Here is a 20,493-nt window from a genome sequence, read left to right as displayed (position 1 = left end):
TGAGAGAGGGGGGTGAATACATAGGACAACACACACACTTCTTTGAGCAATACCTCTTCAGAGTGGGGGTGTCGTTTCTAGACCAGCTGAACACCCCGTCCTCAATGGAGATGCTGTCTGAGCCTGGGAACAGAGGAAGACATAAAAGAGGAGAGAGAGGAAGAGAGTAGAGAGAGAGAGAGCCTCATCAAAGACTAACACATCAAACAGCATCTGGTACAGAGGCTGGGATGACCTTTCTGCCTGTGTTTCTCACTCTGTCTGCCTGTGTTTCTCACTCTGTCTGTGTGTGTTTCTCACTCTGTGTGTGTGTGTGTGTGTGTGTGTGTGTGTGTGTGTGTGTGTGTGTGTGTGTGTGTGTGTGTGTGTGTGTGTGTGTGTGTGACTCACAGCCTGCTACAGCCCTGCGCTCCACACTGTCCTCCTGCAGCTCCTCATGAGACAGAAACACACACAGACGTTTCATAGAAACACTGGCCTGCAGAGAGATGGAGGGAAGGAGAGAGAAAGACGGGGAGAGAGAGAGACAGATGGAGGGAGAGAGAAAGATGGAGGGAGAGAGACAGAGAGAGATGGAGGGAGATAGAAAGAGAGACAGATGGAGGAAGGAGAGAGAAAGAGAGAGACAGTGATGGAGGAAGGAGAGAGAAAGAGACAGGGAGAGAGAGAGACAGATGGAGGGAGAGAGAAAGAGAGAGATGGAGGGAGCGAGAAAGAGAGAGATGGAGGGAGAGAGAAAGAGAGAGACAGAGATGGAGGAAGGAGAGAGAAAGAGACGGGGGGAGAGAGAGACAGATGGAGGGAGAGAGACAGATGGAGGGAGAGAGGAAGAGAGAGAGAGATGGAGGAAGGAGAAAGAGACAGGGAGAGAGAGATGGAAGGAGAGAGAAAGAGAGAGATGGAGGGAGAGAGAAAGAGAGAGACAGATGGAGGAAGGAGAGAGAAAGAGAGAGACAGAGATGGAGGAAGGAGAGAGAAAGAGACAGGGAGGGAGAGAGACAGATGGAGGGAGAGAGAAAGAGAGAGATGGAGGGAGAGAGAAAGAGAGAGACAGATGGAGGAAGGAGAGAAAAAGAGACAGGGAGAGAGAGATGGAAGGAGAGAGAAAGAGAGAGACAGAGATGGAGGAAGGAGACAGCAGGGAGAGGATGCACATTAGTGATGCGCAGGTTGATTCATAACCCACAGTCCCTCAGTTATATCTGCAGGCGGATGGGTGGCTGGTGGTTGGTTGGCTGAAGGGCGGCGACTGATGGGCGGGTGGTAGGGTGGCTGAAGGGCGGGTGGGTGGGTGGCTGAAGGGCGGGTGGATGAAAGGTCGCTGAAGGGCGGGTGGTTGGCTGGTGGTTGGTTGGTTGGCTGAAGGGCGGGTGGTTGGCTGGTGGTTGGTTGGTTGGCTGAAGGGCGGGTGGTTGGCTGGTGGTTGGTTGGTTGGCTGAAGGGCGGGTGGTTGGCTGGTGGTTGGTTGGTTGGCTGAAGGGCGGGTGGTTGGCTGGTGGTTGGTTGGTTGGCTGAAGGGCGGGTGGTTGGCTGGTGGTTGGTTGGTTGGCTGAAGGGCGGGTGGTTGGCTGGTGGTTGGTTGGTTGGCTGAAGGGCGGGTTGAATAAATAGAAACAATCCCTTGATTGTGCAATTTAGGCTACATGGAGGTTGTCTTATATTATTTCAGGCTATCTGACATTAGCACAGTGTAGCCTGTTATCACTGGAGTTACCAGTATAGCCTGTTATCACTGGAGTTACCAGTATAGCCTGATATCGCTGGAGTTACCAGTGTAGCCTGATATCGCTGGAGTTACCAGTGTAGCCTGTTATCACTGGAGTTACCAGTATAGCCTGTTATCGCTGGAGTTACCAGTATAGCCTGTTATCGCTGGAGTTACCAGTATAGCCTGTTATCGCTGGAGTTACCAGTATAGCCTGTTATCGCTGGAGTTACCAGTATAGCCTGTTATCGCTGGAGTTACCAGTATAGCCTGTTATCGCTGGAGTTACCAGTATAGCCTGTTATCGCTGGAGTTACCAGTATAGCCTGTTATCGCTGGAGTTACCAGTATAGCCTGTTATCGCTGGAGTTACCAGTATAGCCTGTTATCGCTGGAGTTACCAGTATAGCCTGTTATCGCTGGAGTTACCAGTATAGCCTGTTATCGCTGGAGTTACCAGTATAGCCTGTTATCGCTGGAGTTACCAGTATAGCCTGTTATCGCTGGAGTTACCAGTATAGCCTGTTATCGCTGGAGTTACCAGTATAGCCTGTTATCGCTGGAGTTACCAGTATAGCCTGTTATCGCTGGAGTTACCAGTATAGCCTGTTATCACTGGAGTTACCAGTATAGCCTGTTATAGCTGGAGTTACCAGTATAGCCTGTTATCACTGGAGTTACCAGTATAGCCTGTTATCGCTGGAGTTACCAGTATAGCCTGTTATCGCTGGAGTTACCAGTATAGCCTGTTATCGCTGGAGTTACCAGTATAGCCTGTTATCACTGGAGTTACCAGTATAGCCTGTTATCGCTGGAGTTACCAGTGTAGCCTGTTATCACTGGAGTTACCAGTGTAGCCTGTTATCACTGGAGTTACCAGTATAGCCTGTTATCACTGGAGTTACCAGTATAGCCTGTTATCGCTGGAGTTACCAGTATAGCCTGTTATCACTGGAGTTACCAGTATAGCCTGTTATCGCTGGAGTTACCAGTGTAGCCTGTTATCACAGGAGTTACCAGTATAGCCCGTTATCGCTGGAGTTACCAGTATAGCCTGATATCGCTGGAGTTACCAGTGTAGCCTGTTATCGCTGGAGTTACCAGTATAGTCTTGTTATCACTGGAGTTACCAGTATAGCCTGTTATCGCTGGAGTTACCAGTATAGCCTGTTATCGCCTGGACAATTTATAGAATGACAAAAATAAAGAATTACAGGGGGCAGTTTGGAAAAAACTTATCCCGTCCTAATCGTCCTCTGGAATAACGGACATTCTGGTGTAATAAATACATAACCAACATTCTGTAGTACTACTAGTCCCGTGTGAATAGGGCTTTATCCTTAATAATAAATACATAACCAACATTCTGTAGTACTACTAGTCCTGTGTGAATAACGGGCTTTTCCTTATAATAAATACATAACCAACATTCTGTAGTACTACTAGTCCCGTGTGAATAGGGCTTTATCCTTAATAATAAATACATAACCAACATTCTGTAGTACTACTAGTCCTGTGTGAATAGGGCTTTATCCTTAATAATAAATACATAACCAACATTCTGTAGTAATACTAGTCCCGTGTGAATAGGGCTTTATCCTTAATAATAAATACATAACCAACATTCTGTAGTACTACTAGTCCTGTGTGAATAGGGCTTTATCCTTAATAATAAATACATAACCAACATTCTGTAGTAATACTAGTCCCGTGTGAATAGGGCTTTATCCTTAATAATAAATACATAACCAACATTCTGTAGTACTACTAGTCCTGTGTGAATAGGGCTTTATCCTTAATAATAAATACATAACCAACATTCTGTAGTACTACTAGTCCTGTGTGAATAGGGCTTTATCCTTAATAATAAATACATAACCAAAATTCTGTAGTACTACTAGTCCTGTGTGAATAGGGCTTTATCCTTAATAATAAATACATAACCAACATTCTGTAGTACTACTAGTCCTGTGTGAATAGGGCTTTATCCTCAATAATAAATACATAACCAACATTCTGTAGTAATACTAGTCCCGTGTGAATAGGGCTTTATCCTTAATAATAGCCCAACTCCAGCAGAATTCAGCATTTCTTACAGTAAAATGATACACCAAATGTATGCAAAATGTGGACTTGGCAACAGGAGTGGAGAAATATGATTTATTCTTTCTGCATCTTGAGAGAATGCAATGCTCAGTTAGTTACCATCTGTAGAGGTGCTGTCTTCATCATCATGAGAGAATGCAATTCTCAGTTAGTTACCATCTGTAGAGGTGCTGTCTTCATCATGAGAGAATGCAATGCTCAGTTAGTTACCATCTGTAGAGGTGCTGTCTTCATCATGAGAGAATGCAATGCTCAGTTAGTTACCATCTGTATAGGTGCTGTCTTCATCATCATGAGAGAATGCAATGCTCAGTTTGTTACCATCTGTAGAGGTGCTGTCTTCATCAGGAGAGAATGCAATGCTCAGTTAGTTACCATCTGTAGAGGTGCTGTCTTCATCAGGTGAGAATGCAATGCTCAGTTAGTTACCATCTGTAGAGGTGCTGTCTTCATCATCATGAGAGAATGCAATGCTCAGTTAGATACCATCTGTAGAGGTGCTGTCTTCATCAGGAGAGAATGCAATGCTCAGTTAGTTACCATCTGTAGAGGTGCTGTCTTCATCAGGAGAGAATGCAATGCTCAGTTAGTTACCATCTGTAGAGGTGCTGTCTTCATCATCATGAGAGAATGCAATGCTCAGTTAGATACCATCTGTAGAGGTGCTGTCTTCATCATCATGAGAGAATGCAATGCTCAGTTAGATACCATCTGTAGAGGTGCTGTCTTCATCAGGAGAGAATGCAATGCTCAGCTAGTTACCATCTGTAGAGGTGCTGTCTTCATAATGAAAGCGTCATAAAAGCTGATAGTATATCAACCACATAAACTATATCTCGAAGCCCAACTGAAATCTTATCAGAAACACGTTGGGTCGTTTTCACAGCTTATTTTTTCCTTACAACCAGTCAAACTGATGTCATTTGGACTTTTAAACAGAACATCTTTCCCCATTTTTTTGTTGTTGCTTTATTTCATTTTCTCCCCGGTCCCAAAACGTCTTTATTGTATTTTCTCCCCGGTCCCAAAACGTCTTTATTGTATTTTCTCCCCGGTCCCAAAACGTCTTTATTGTATTTTCTCTCCGGTCCCTAAACGTCTTTATTGTATTTTCTCTCCGGTCCCTAAACGTCTTTATTGTATTTTCTCTCCGGTCCCTAAATGTCTTTATTGTATTTTCTCCCCGGTCCCAAAACGTCTTTATTGTATTTTCTCCCCGGTCCCAAAACGTCTTTATTGTATTTTCTCTCCGGTCCCAAAACGTCTTTATTGTATTTTCTCCCCGGTCCCAAAACGTCTTTATTGTATTTTCTCCCCGGTCCCAAAACGTCTTTATTGTATTTTCTCCCCGGTCCCAAAACGTCTTTATTGTATTTTCTCCCCGGTCCCTAAACGTCTTTATTGTATTTTCTCCCCGGTCCCTAAACGTCTTTATTGTATTTTCTCTCCGGTCCCTAAACGTCTTTATTGTATTTTCTCCCCGGTCCCAAAACGTCTTTATTGTATTTTCTCTCCGGTCCCAAAACGTCTTTATTGTATTTTCTCCCCGGTACCTAAACGTCTTTATTGTATTTTCTCCCCGGTCCCAAAACGTCTTTATTGTATTTTCTCCCCGGTCCCAAAACGTCTTTATTGTATTTTCTCCCCGGTCCCTAAACGTCTTCGTTCCGCGAAGGATGACAGAGAAAACTTTACCGATGTCAACTATATTGAAGCATTCATTCTATCTATCTATGACATTATTCTGGTGAGTAAGGGTTTATTTAGTCCTCTAGGGAAACATATAATGACTGAAGAGAAGCTGCATGTATCTAATTATAGACAAGTTGACTAACAAATAGACTATCAAAAATGTAGGAAATCATAAGCAGAAACATTTCTAAATCAAGCATCAAAAGAAATCCTGCACCCCCTGTCAAAAATATCATTCCATTACTATCAATACTATATTGGACATGACTATATATATATATATATATATCCTTCCATTACTATCAATACTATATTGGACATGACTATATATATATATATATCCTTCCATTACTATCAATACTATATTGGACATTACTATATTTTTACATTTACATTTTAGTCATTTAGCAGACGCTCTTATCCAGAGCGACTTACAGTAGTGAATACAGTTCATACATTTCATTTCATGCATTTTTTTGTTGTTGGTACTGGCCCCCCGTGGGAATCGAACCCACAGCCCTGGCGTTGCACACACCATGCTCTACCAACTGAGCCACAGGGAAGGCATGCTGTCTTCCCTGTGGCTCATCCATTACTATCAATACTATATTGGACATGGCTATATATCATTCCATTACTATCAATACTATATTGGACATGGCTATATATCATTCCATTACTATCAATACTATATTGGACATGGCTATATATCATTCCATTACTATCAATACTATATTGGACATGGCTATATATCATTCCATTACTATCAATACTATATTGGACATGACTATATATCATTCCATTACTATCAATACTATATTGGACATGGCTATATATCATCCATTACTATATTGGACATGACTATATATACTGCTCAAAAAAATAAAGGGAACACTTATACAACACATCCTAGATCTGAATGAAATAAATAATCTTATTAAATACTTTTTTCTTTACATAGTTGAATGTGCTGACAACAAAATCACACAAAAATAATCAATGGAAATCCAATTTATCAACCCATGGAGGTCTGGATTTGGAGTCACACTCAAAATTAAAGTGGAAAACCACACTACAGGCTGATCCAACTTTGATGTAATGTCCTTAAAACAAGTCAAAATGAGGCTCAGTAGTGTGTGTGGCATCCACGTGCCTGTATGACCTCCCTACAACGCCTGGGCATGCTCCTGATGAGGTGGCGGATGGTCTCCTGAGGGATCTCCTCCCAGACCTGGACTAAAGCATCCGCCAACTCCTGGACAGTCTGTGGTGCAACGTGGCGTTGGTGGATGGAGCGAGACATGATGTTCCAGATGTGCTCAATTGGATTCAGGTCTGGGGAACGGGCGGGCCAGTCCATAGCATCAATGCCTTCCTCTTGCAGGAACTGCTGACACACTCCAGCCACATGAGGTCTAGCATTGTCTTGCATTAGGAGGAACCCAGGGCCAACCACACCAGCATATGGTCTCACAAGGGGTCTGAGGATCTCATCTCGGTACCTAATGGCAGTCAGGCTACCTCTGGCGAGCACATGGAGGGCTGTGCGGCCCCCCAAAGAAATGCCACCCCACACCATGACTGACCCACCGCCAAACCGGTCATGCTGGAGGATGTTGCAGGCAGCAGAACGTTCTCCACAGCATCTCCAGACTCTGTCACGTCTGTCACGTGCTCAGTGTGAACCTGCTTTCATCTGTGAAGAGCACAGGGTGCCAGTGGCAAATTTGCCAATCTTGGTGTTCTCTGGCAAATGCCAAACGTCCTGCACGGTGTTGGGCTGTAAGCACAACCCCCACCTGTGGACGTCGGGCCCTCATACCACCCTCATGGAGTCTGTTTCTGACCGTTTGAGCAGGCACATGCACATTTGTGGCCTGCTGGAGGTCATTTTGCAGGGCTCTGGCAGTGCTTCTCCTGCTCCTCCTTGCACAAAGGCGGAGGTAGCGGTCCTGCTGCTGGGTTGTTGCCCTCCTACGGCTTCCTCCACGTCTCCTGATGTGCTGGCCTGTCTCCTGGTAGCGCCTCCATGCTCTGGACACTACGCTGACAGACACAGCAAACCTTCTTGCCACAGCTCGCATTGATGTGCCATCCTGGATGAGCTGCACTATCTGAGCCACTTGTGTGGGTTGTAGACTCCGTCTCATGCTACCACTAGAGTGAAAGCACCGCCAGCATTCAAAAGTGACCAAAACATCAGCCAGGAAGCATAGGAACTGAGAAGTGGTCTGTGGTCCCCACCTGCAGAACCACTACTTTATTGGGGGTGTCTTGCTAATTGCCTATAATTTCCACCTGTTGTCTATTCCATTTGCACAACAGCATGTGAAATGTATTGTCAATCAGTGTTGCTTCCTAAGTGGACAGTTTGATTTCACAGAAGTGTGATTGACTTGGAGTTACATTGTGTTGTTTAAGTGTTCCCTTTATTTTTTTGAGCAGTGTATATATCCTTCCATTACTATCAATACTATATTGGACATGACTATATATCATTCCATTACTATCAATACTATATTGGACATGATTTGTAATGATCCTATGATGACAGTGATCAACTTCGGTTGATGGATTCATTCATTAGTAACCAACTGATTGATTGACTGATTAATTCATTGGCCAATTGATTGACCGATTGACTAATTGATATACCATACTGACCTGCGCCACGAGGCTGAATTATTGATTTATTGATCAATATGTTGCCCTTGGTCATCAGCAGCATGTTACAGCTCACCAGTCTGTACAGCATATGAATATATGTGTGTGTGTGTGTGTGTGTGTGTGTGTGTGTGTGAGGCTGGAAAATTCTGATATTTTGCCCAATTATTGACAAGAGCTGATCTGATTGGTCAAACAAAGTATTAGGGAAAAAATATATATCAGAATTGGGCAGCGTGTAAACGCAGCCACAGAGTGATCTGCAGTACAGCCCTCAGCACGTATCTGGTCCACACTAGAGGTCGACCGATTAATCGGAATGGCCGATTAATTAGGGACGATTTCAAGTTTTCATAGCAATCGGTATTTTTGGCCACCGATTTGCCGATTTTTTTGTTATTTTTTTATTTATACCTTTATTTAACAAGTCAGATTAAGAACACATTCTTATTTACAATGACGGCCTAGAAACGGGGGTTAACTGCCTTGTTCAGGGGGGGATTCATTTTTGCAACCTTCGGTTACCAGTCCAACGCTCTAACCACCTGCCTTACATTGCACTCCATAAGGATTAACAGGCTGACTACCTGTTACGCGAGGGCAGCAAGAAGCAAAGGTAAGTTGCTAGCTAGCATTAGACTTATAAAAAACTATCAATCTTCACATAATCACTAGTTAACTACACATGGTTGATGATATTACTAGTTTATCTAACGTGTCCTGCGTTGCATATAATCGATGCGGTGCCTGTTCATTTCTCATCGAATCACAGCCTACTTCGACAAACGGGTGTTGATTTAACAAGCGCATTTGTGAAAAAAGTAGTCATTGCACCAATGTACCTAACCATAAACATCAATGCCTAACAGGAATATTTAGACTTAGTCACCCGTTAGATAAAATACGGAACGGTTCCGTATGTCACTGAAAGAAAAAAACTTTTGTTTTCGAGATGATAGTTTCCGGATTCCACCATATTAATGACCTAAGGCTCGTATTTCTGTGTGTTTATTATATTATAATTAAGTCTATGATTTGATAGAGCAGACTGACTGAGCGGTGGTAGGCAGCAGCAGGCTCGTAAGCATTCATTCAAACAGCCCTTCGCTGTGCTTCAAGCATTGCGCTGTTTATAACTTCAACCTGGGTGGGTATAATTTGTGGAACGTTCCAACAGGAATCTATTCCAAAAACTTCGTAAATAACAAGGTTTCCAAAAAACAACGCATACAAAGTTGTATAGCGGCAGAATAAGATACCGGGTAGGAAGTGGTCTATTTCATTGAGTTTTTCACTCATCACTTTTATTCCGAAAAATGTCTGTCCTCACATGTCTGTTTGCCTATGGACAAACATTAAGAATAAGCTACATGGTGAGTTGATGCCTATTCGGCAGCTAGTTAGCTAGGTTTGTATGCGTTGCTACTTTGTATGCGTTGTTGGTTGGCAACCATTTACTTTACGTTTTTTGGAACAGATTCCTGTTGGAACGTTCCAGAAATTATACCCACCACTTCAAGCCTATCAACTCCCAAGATTAGGCTGGTGTAACCGATGTGAAATGGCTAGCTAGTTAGCCGGGTGCACGCTAATAGGGTTTCAAACGTCACTCGCTCTGAGACTTGGAGTAGTTGTTTCCCTTGCTCTGCATGGGTAACGCTGCTTCGAGGGTGGCTGTTGTCGATGTGTTCCTGGTTCGAGCCCAGGTAGGAGCGAGGAGAGGGACAGAAGCTATACTGTTACACTGGCAATACTAAAGTGCCTATAAGAACATCCAATAGTCAAAGGTACATTAAATACAAATCGTATAGAGAGAAGTAGTCCTATAATTCCTATAATAACTTCAACCTAAAACTTCTTACCTGGGATTATTGAAGACTCATGTTAAAAGGAACCACTAGCTTTCATATGTTCCCATGTTCTGAGCAAGGAACTAAAACGTTAGCTTTCTGACATGGCACATATTGCAATTTTACTTTCTTCTCCAACACTTTGTTTTGCATTATTTAAACCAAATTGAACATGTTTCATTATTTATTTGAGGCTAAATTGATTTTATTGATGTATTATATTCAGTTAAAATAAGTGTTCATTCAGTATTGTTGTAATTGTCATTATTACAAAAAAATAATAATCCACCGATTAATCGGCAACGGCTTTTTTGGTCCCCCAATAATCGGTATTGGTATCGGCGCTGAAAAATCATAATCGGTCGACCTCTAGTCCACACTGATGATGACCATATGCTGCTACATGTTAATGAATGAATCAACTAGATGGAATCTGATTGGTTGAAGTTAATTGGTTAGTATACTGTTTACTTAATTGATACATTGATTGATTGATTTATAGATGAATACAGTGACTGATTTGATTGAATTGCATATTGATTGATTTGTAGATAGATTACTGTCCAGACCTGATCAGCACACCTACCTGGACCATGCTGCTGATGACCATGGGCAGCATGTTGAGGGGGAAACGCAGGATGTTGAACAGAGCCAGAGACACAAACGCCTTCTGAGCATCCAGCACGTTCCTCTCATCTATCATCACATACACTGTGAAAGTAGACAGCGCCACCTGGGGGATGGGAGGGGAAATACATGTTATATATCATATAACAATATATATTAACATCATAACATACACTGAACGTAGACAGCGCCACCTGGGGGATGGGAGGGGAAATACATGTTAAATGTCATCACATACACTGAGGGGGGGTAGAGACAATGTTAAATATTTATGTCAGTAAGATGGGACATAGGTGGACCAAGTGCCCATGTAAGAGTGAGTGTGAGCATGTGTGTGTGTGTGTGTGTGTGTGTGTGTGTGTGTGTGTGTGTGTGTGTGTGTGTGTGTGTGTGTGTGTGCGTGTGCGTGTGTGTCTACACGTCTCTGTAACGCACCAGAAAAGGAGCACAGACCCAGGTGAAGGTGGATATTGCTCCCAGGTAAGCAGCCTTCTTGAGGACACGGAGCTCACTCTCTCTGATGGCTGACACCTTGTCTTTGAAGGCCAGCTCCCACGCATACAGCTTCAACACCTTTAGGATCAGGATCAGGTTCATTTCAACATCTCGGTACATATTCAGAAACATTGATCAAATGTGATCAATACTTGAAAAGTCATTGTGTCTGTCTCAGCCCGTCCGGCTGCGTCTGTCTCAGCCCCTCCGGCTGCGTCTGTCTCAGCCCCTCCGGCTGCGTCTGTCTCAGCCCGTCCGGCTGCGTCTGTCTCAGCCCGTCCGGCTGCGTCTGTCTCAGCCCGTCCGGCTGCGTCTGTCTCAGCCCGTCCGGCTGCGTCTGTCTCAGCCCCTCCGGCTGCGTCTGTCTCAGCCCCTCCGGCTGCGTCTGTCTCAGCCCCTCCGGCTGCGTCTGTCTCAGCCCCTCCGGCTGCGTCTGTCTCAGCCCCTCCGGCTGCGTCTGTCTCAGCCCGTCCGGCTGCGTCTGTCTCAGCCCGTCCGGCTGCGTCTGTCTCAGCCCGTCCGGCTGCGTCTGTCTCAGCCCGTCCGGCTGCGTCTGTCTCAGCCCGTCCGACTGTGTCTGTCTGGCTTAATAAACCCCAAACTGCAAACCCAGCCCATCTGGCACTCCAGCCAGGCTAGAGGAAATGCTGAAAGAACTGGAATCTGAAGTATTTGACCCCAACCCTGACATGCAGAAACATACATAAAATGTGATACAAATTCAAACAGTATATAAACCTCATGTCAAAAGATATGTGATGTGATAAGATACCTTGATGCCGTTGAGAACTTCGTTCATCAGCTTGATGCGGTTGTCTTTACTCTTCATCTGAGCTACCTGGTGATCACAACACACAACGCTGGCTATTACACCTCTATTACACCTCTGCTACACCTCTGCTACACCTCTGCTACACCTCTATTACACCTCTATTACACCTCTATTACATGTCTGCTGCATCTATATTACATGTCTGCTACATATCTATTACATCTCTATTACATGTCTGCTACATCTCTATTACATGTCTGCTGCATCTATATTACATCTCTATTACATGTCTGCTGCATCTCTATTACATGTCTGCTGCATCTCTATTACATGTCTGCTGCATCTCTATTACATGTCTGCTACATCTCTATTACATGTCTGCTACATCTCTGCTACATGTCTATTACATGTCTGCTACATGTCTATTACATGTCTGCTACATCTCTGCTACATGTCTATTACATGTCTGCTACGTGTCTATTACATGTCTGCTACGTGTCTATTACATGTCTGCTACGTGTCTATTACATGTCTGCTACGTGTCTATTACATGTCTGCTACGTGTCTATTACATGTCTGCTACGTGTCTATTACATGTCTGCTACGTGTCTATTACATGTCTGCTACGTGTCTATTACATGTCTGCTACGTGTCTATTACATGTCTGCTACGTGTCTATTACATGTCTGCTACGTGTCTATTACATGTCTGCTACGTGTCTATTACATGTCTGCTACATCTCTATTACATGTCTGCTACATGTCTGCTACATGTCTGCTACATGTCTATTACATGTCTATTACATGTCTATTACATGTCTGCTACATCTCTACTACATGTCTATTACATGTCTGCTACATCGCTGCTACATCTCTAGTGATACCTGGTATCAGAGTGTTACCTGGTATGTTTTGGTCTTCATGGCGATCACACCGTTGATTGGCACCATCAGAACCATTACAGCCACGCCAGCCAGCACCGACGGACCCAAGTTCTACACAGGACATGACATCACAAACCATTGAGAACTTGTGAAGATAACAACAGTCTCTGCTGCGTATGTAACAGAGAGTTGGATTCAGAACCTCACTCCTTAGCTTGAAATGTGTCTACTTGCGCCATCAAAATGCTATCTAGATCCCTCCCAGTCAGTTACAAGTACCTGCCACAGGAAGTACAGGGCCAGTATGACCTGTAGAGGAGCAGACCAGATCATGTTGATGTAGGTGATGAGGTCCATGAAGCGCTGGGCATCAACCGACATCAGGTTGACGATCTCTCCCACTGTAGACGTACGCCGCGCCGCGTTACTGATCACCAGAGCCTGGGAGAGGTTAGAGGTTAAAGGTTAAAGGTCAGACGGGGTTAAGGGTCAATGAGGGGTCACCAAAAGTCAGATCAATCAATCATCGGCAGAATATTGATTGATTGATTAGTACACCTACGATCAGTAGACAGCCCCTACTATAGCGATGTGGAGCATCATGCCAAATTAACTCTCAATCAATCACTGATCAAATCAATCAATTACTGATCAAATCAATCAATCAATCACTGATCAAATCAATCAATTACTGATCAAATCAATCAAACAATCACTGATCAAATCAATCACTAATCAAACCAATCAATCAATCACTGATCAAATCAATCAATTGATCAGCAGAATATTTTTTTTATTTACATTTTTTAAATGAAACCTTTATTTAAATTGTACCTTTATTTAACTAGGCAAGTCAAGTCAATAGTGATTACCTTCCTGTAGACAGCTCCTACTATAGCAGTGCGTAGCCTCATTCCCGTGACGAAGCACACATGGAAGTACTTCTGCAGGATGAGGGTCTGGAAACAGGTACAAACGAACAGCAGCGCGGTGTAGAAGTAGCCCTGCCACGAGGGGGCGCTAGAGTCATTCACAAACTGGATCAGCAACCTGAGGGGTTGGAGGTCAGGGGTTAGCAGGTCAATGACACAGCCTGAGAGACGATGATAAAAGAGGTCAAATGTCAGTGGGTAGGGACGGCAAGAGAGATGGACACAAAAATGGCCCCATTCAAGGGTTCTTCTGACATAGTCTGAAACAAGAGAAGAGACACACCTACAACTACCCCCCCCCCCACTAGAACAGAAACACCTACAACTACCCCCCCCACTAGAAACACCTACAACTACCCCCCCCTAGAAACACCTACAACTACCCCCCCCCCCACTAGAACAGAAACACCTACAACTACCCCCCCCCACTAGAAACACCTACAACTACCCCCCCCTAGAAACACCTACAACTACCCCCCCCACTAGAAACACCTACAACTACCCCCCCACTAGAAACACCTACAACTACCCCCCCCACTAGAAACACCTACAACTACCCCCCCCACTAGAAACACCTACAACTACCCCCCCCTAGAAACACCTACAACTACCCCCCCACTAGAAACACCTACAACTACCCCCCCACTAGAAACACCTACAACTACCCCCCCCACTAGAACAGAAACACCTACAACTACCCCCCCCCACTAGAAACACCTACAACTACCCCCCCACTAGAACAGAAACACCTACAACTACCCCCCCCACTAGAAACACCTACAACTACCCCCCCACTAGAAACACCTACAACTACCCCCCACTAGAAACACCTACAACTACCCCCCCCCACTAGAAACACCTACAACTACCCCCCCCACTAGAAACACCTACAACTACCCCCCCACTAGAACAGAAACACCTACAACTACGCCCCCACTAGAAACACCTACAACTACCCCCCCCACTAGAAACACCTACAACTACCCCCCCCCACTAGAAACACCTACAACTACCCCCCCCCTAGAAACACCTACAACTACCCCCCCCACTAGAACAGAAACACCTACAACTACCCCCCCCACTAGAACAGAAACACCTACAACTACCCCCCCCACTAGAACAGAAACACCTACAACTACCCCCCCCACTAGAACAGAAACACCTACAACTACCCCCCCCACTAGAACAGAAACACCTACAACTACCCCCCCACTAGAAACACCTACAACTACCCCCCCCACTAGAAACACCTACAACTACCCCCCCCTAGAAACACCTACAACTACCCCCCCCACTAGAACAGAAACACCTACAACTACCCCCCCCACTAGAACAGAAACACCTACAACTACCCCCCCCACTAGAAACACCTACAACTACCCCCCCACTAGAACAGAAACACCTACAACTACCCCCCCACACTAGAAACACCTACAACTACCCCCCCCACTAGAAACACCTACAACTACCCCCCCCCACTAGAAACACCTACAACTACCCCCCCCACTAGAAACACCTACAACTACCCCCCCCCACTAGAAACACCTACAACTACCCCCCCCCTAGAAACACCTACAACTACCCCCCCCACTAGAAACACCTACAACTACCCCCCCCACTAGAACAGAAACACCTACAACTACCCCCCCCACTAGAAACACCTACAACTACCCCCCCCACTAGAACAGAAACACCTACAACTACCCCCCCCACTAGAAACACCTACAACTACCCCCCCCACTAGAACAGAAACACCTACAACTACCCCCCCCACTAGAAACACCTACAACTACCCCCCCCCACTAGAAACACCTACAACTACCCCCCCACTAGAAACACCTACAACTACCCCCCCCACTAGAAACACCTACAACTACCCCCCACTAGAAACACCTACAACTACCCCCCCACTAGAACAGAAACACCTACAACTACCCCCCCCACTAGAAACACCTACAACTACCCCCCACTAGAACAGAAACACCTACAACTACCCCCCCCCACTAGAAACACCTACAACTACCCCCCCCACTAGAAACACCTACAACTACCCCCCCCACTAGAAACACCTACAACTACCCCCCCCCACTAGAAACACCTACAACTACCCCCCCCACTAGAAACACCTACAACTACCCCCCCCACTAGAAACACCTACAACTACCCCCCACTAGAACAGAAACACCTACAACTACCCCCCCCACTAGAAACACCTACAACTACCCCCCCACTAGAAACACCTACAACTACCCCCCCCACTAGAACAGAAACACCTACAACTACCCCCCCCACTAGAAACACCTACAACTACCCCCCCCACTAGAAACACCTACAACTACCCCCCCCCACTAGAAACACCTACAACTACCCCCCCCCACTAGAACAGAAACACCTACAACTACCCCCCCCACTAGAAACACCTACAACTACCCCCCCCACTAGAAACACCTACAACTACCCCCCCCACTAGAACAGAAACACCTACAACTACCCCCCCCACTAGAAACACCTACAACTACCCCCCCCACTAGAAACACCTACAACTACCCCCCCCACTAGAACAGAAACACCTACAACTACCCCCCCCACTAGAAACACCTACAACTACCCCCCCACTAGAAACACCTACAACTACCCCCCCCACTAGAAACACCTACAACTACCCCCCCACTAGAAACACCTACAACTACCCCCCCCCACTAGAAACACCTACAACTACCCCCCCCACTAGAAACACCTACAACTACCCCCCCCACTAGAAACACCTACAACTACCCCCCCACTAGAACAGAAACACCTACAACTACCCCCCCCACTAGAAACACCTACAACTACCCCCCCCACTAGAAACACCTACAACTACCCCCCCCACTAGAACAGAAACACCTACAACTACCCCCCCCACTAGAACAGAAACACCTACAACTACCCCCCCACACTAGAAACACCTACAACTACCCCCCCACTAGAAACACCTACAACTACCCCCCCACTAGAAACACCTACAACTACCCCCCCCACTAGAAACACCTACAACTACCCCCCCCACTAGAAAAACACCTACAACTACCCCCCCCACTAGAAACACCTACAACTACCCCCCACTAGAAACACCTACAACTACCCCCCCACTAGAAACACCTACAACTACCCCCCCCACTAGAACAGAAACACCTACAACTACCCCCCCCCACTAGAAACACCTACAACTACCCCCCCCACTAGAAACACCTACAACTACCCCCCCCACTAGAAACACCTACAACTACCCCCCCCACTAGAAACACCTACAACTACCCCCCCACTAGAAACACCTACAACTACCCCCCCCACTAGAAACACCTACAACTACCCCCCCCACTAGAAACACCTACAACTACCCCCCCCACTAGAAACACCTACAACTACCCCCCCCACTAGAAACACCTACAACTACCCCCCCACTAGAACAGAAACACCTACAACTACCCCCCCCACTAGAAACACCTACAACTACCCCCCCCACTAGAAACACCTACAACTACCCCCCCCCACTAGAAACACCTACAACTACCCCCCCACTAGAACAGAAACACCTACAACTACCCCCCCCACTAGAAACACCTACAACTACCCCCCCCCACTAGAAACACCTACAACTACCCCCCCACTAGAAACACCTACAACTACCCCCCCCACTAGAAACACCTACAACTACCCCCCCCACTAGAAACACCTACAACTACCCCCCCACTAGAAACACCTACAACTACCCCCCCCACTAGAACAGAAACACCTACAACTACCCCCCCACTAGAAACACCTACAACTACCCCCCCACTAGAAACACCTACAACTACCCCCCCACTAGAAACACCTACAACTACCCCCCCCCACTAGAAACACCTACAACTACCCCCCCCACTAGAACAGAAACACCTACAACTACCCCCCCCACTAGAAACACCTACAACTACCCCCCCCACTAGAAACACCTACAACTACCCCCCCCACTGAACAGAAACACCTACAACTACCCCCCCACTAGAAACACCTACAACTACCCCCCCACTAGAAACACCTACAACTACCCCCCCACTAGAAACACCTACAACTACCCCCCCCCACTAGAACAGAAACACCTACAACTACCCCCCCCACTAGAAACACCTACAACTACCCCCCCCACTAGAAACACCTACAACTACCCCCCCCACTAGAAACACCTACAACTACCCCCCCCACTAGAAACACCTACAACTACCCCCCCCACTAGAAACACCTACAACTACCCCCCCCACTAGAAACACCTACAACTACCCCCCCACTAGAAACACCTACAACTACCCCCCCCACTAGAACAGAAACACCTACAACTACCCCCCCCACTAGAAACACCTACAACTACCCCCCCCCACTAGAAACACCTACAACTACCCCCCCCACTAGAACAGAAACACCTACAACTACCCCCCCCCACTAGAAACACCTACAACTACCCCCCCCACTAGAAACACCTACAACTACCCCCCCCACTAGAAACACCTACAACTACCCCCCACCACTAGAACAGAAACACCTACAACTACCCCCCCACTAGAAACACCTACAACTACCCCCCCACTAGAAACACCTACAACTACCCCCCCCACTAGAAACACCTACAACTACCCCCCCCCTAGAAACACCTACAACTACCCCCCCCACTAGAAACACCTACAACTACCCCCCCCACTAGAACAGAAACACCTACAACTACCCCCCCACTAGAACAGAAACACCTACAACTACCCCCCCCACTAGAAACACCTACAACTACCCCCCCCACTAGAAACACCTACAACTACCCCCCCCACTAGAAACACCTACAACTACCCCCCCACTAGAAACACCTACAACTACCCCCCCCACTAGAAACACCTACAACTACCCCCCCCACTAGAAACACCTACAACTACCCCCCCACTAGAAACACCTACAACTACCCCCCCCACTAGAAACACCTACAACTACCCCCCCCACTAGAAACACCTACAACTACCCCCCCACTAGAAACACCTACAACTACCCCCCACTAGAAACACCTACAACTACCCCCCCCCACTAGAAACACCTACAACTACCCCCCCACTAGAAACACCTACAACTACCCCCCCCACTAGAAACACCTACAACTACCCCCCCACTAGAAACACCTACAACTACCCCCCCACTAGAACAGAAACACCTACAACTACCCCCCCCACTAGAACAGAAACACCTACAACTACCCCCCCCACTAGAACAGAAACACCTACAACTACCCCCACTAGAAACACCTACAACTACCCCCCCCACTAGAAACACCTACAACTACCCCCCCACTAGAAACACCTACAACTACCCCCCCCTAGAAACACCTACAACTACCCCCCCACTAGAAACACCTACAACTACCCCCCCACTAGAAACACCTACAACTACCCCCCCCCACTAGAACAGAAACACCTACAACTACCCCCCCACTAGAAACACCTACAACTACCCCCCCACTAGAAACACCTACAACTACCCCCCCTAGAAACACCTACAACTACCCCCCACTAGAAACACCTACAACTACCCCCCCCACTAGAAACACCTACAACTACCCCCCCCACTAGAAACACCTACAACTACCCCCCCACTAGAAACACCTACAACTACCCCCCCACTAGAAACACCTACAACTACCCCCCCACTAGAACAGAAACACCTACAACTACCCCCCCACTAGAACAGAAACACCTACAACTACCCCCCCACTAGAAACACCTACAACTACCCCCCCACTAGAAACACCTACAACTACCCCCCCCACTAGAAACACCTACAACTACCCCCCCCACTAGAAACACCTACAACTACCCCCCCCACTAGAAACACCTACAACTACCCCCCCACTAGAAACACCTACAACTACCCCCCCCTAGAACAGACACCTACAACTACCCCCCCCCACTAGAAACACCTACAACTACCCCCCCACTAGAAACACCTACAACTACCCCCCCCCCACTAGAAACACCTACAACTACCCCCCCCACTAGAACAGAAGACCAGACAAGAGCATCTCACCTACCTGAGTATCTCAGGCCCAACGAACATGAGAACGTCCTGGATGATCTTGTAGAGTGAAGAGATGAGGAAGTAGGGTCCGAAGGTGAGACAGAGGGCCCAGAACAGAGAGGGTTCTCTAGTCTTCTGGGGTGTCTTCATAATCAGGATCTCTGACTCCTCTACGGGGACACCCTCCTTCCTCTCTCCCCGAGGAGCCTTCTTAGGGGAGTACAGAGTCTTCTCCTCCGGTCTGGGAGAAAGGGAGTTGGGGGGGGAAGAGAAGGAGTTATTTAGCTTGTTTTTGTTCTTTGAACGTTTTGCTACGGTGTGCCCTAATGAACATGACCTTTTGACCTTGCCTGAGTGCAAACGTGCCAGGATGTGCAAGTACGCGTGTGCATGCCTGCACGCATGTGTGGAGGTGTGTGGTGTGGTTCCTGGTGGGTTCTCCTGACCTTTTGACCTTCAGGCACTCGTTGTTCCAGCGTCGTACGAGCTGAGGGACAACCCTCTGGGAGCGGTCCTCTGAATTCAGACACCACAGATCCTTCTGTTCTAACGGACGCTTATAACCTGTTACTATCAGACTGGAGGAGAGGGGAGATAGAAAGACAAAAATGAGCGAGAGAGAGAGAGAAACACACAGAGAAACACAGAGAGAAAGAGAGAGAGAGAGAGAGAGAGAGAGAGAGAGAGAGAGAGAGAGAGAG

At 46.6% G+C, this 20,493-nt stretch overlaps 1 protein-coding gene across 4 annotated transcripts in view; it reads right to left on the bottom strand.

Moving 5' to 3' along the window:
• LOC106591937 (multidrug resistance-associated protein 1) overlaps positions 1-20,493 on the bottom strand; it is a 90,996-nt gene that overhangs the window by 37,854 nt on the left and 32,649 nt on the right. For all 4 annotated transcript variants that reach the window (XM_045715878.1, XM_045715879.1, XM_045715877.1 and 1 more), the window contains 10 exons: positions 20,239-20,370; positions 19,806-20,033; positions 13,667-13,844; positions 13,074-13,235; positions 12,813-12,905; positions 11,912-11,977; positions 11,080-11,217; positions 10,604-10,750; positions 391-478; positions 54-123 (listed from right to left, as the gene is read on the bottom strand). In XM_045715878.1, coding sequence (XP_045571834.1) covers positions 54-123; positions 391-478; positions 10,604-10,750; positions 11,080-11,217; positions 11,912-11,977; positions 12,813-12,905; positions 13,074-13,235; positions 13,667-13,844; positions 19,806-20,033; positions 20,239-20,370 — 1,302 coding nt within the window. The remainder of the gene's footprint in view (positions 1-53; positions 124-390; positions 479-10,603; positions 10,751-11,079; positions 11,218-11,911; positions 11,978-12,812; positions 12,906-13,073; positions 13,236-13,666; positions 13,845-19,805; positions 20,034-20,238; positions 20,371-20,493) is intronic.

The sequence above is a fragment of the Salmo salar genome, chromosome ssa03 (assembly GCF_905237065.1).
Source record: "Salmo salar chromosome ssa03, Ssal_v3.1, whole genome shotgun sequence".
Classification (NCBI taxonomy): Eukaryota; Metazoa; Chordata; class Actinopteri; order Salmoniformes; family Salmonidae; genus Salmo; species Salmo salar.
The sequence above is the reverse complement of the archived record's forward strand: the minus strand, read 5'-3'. Positions and strand labels throughout refer to the sequence as shown.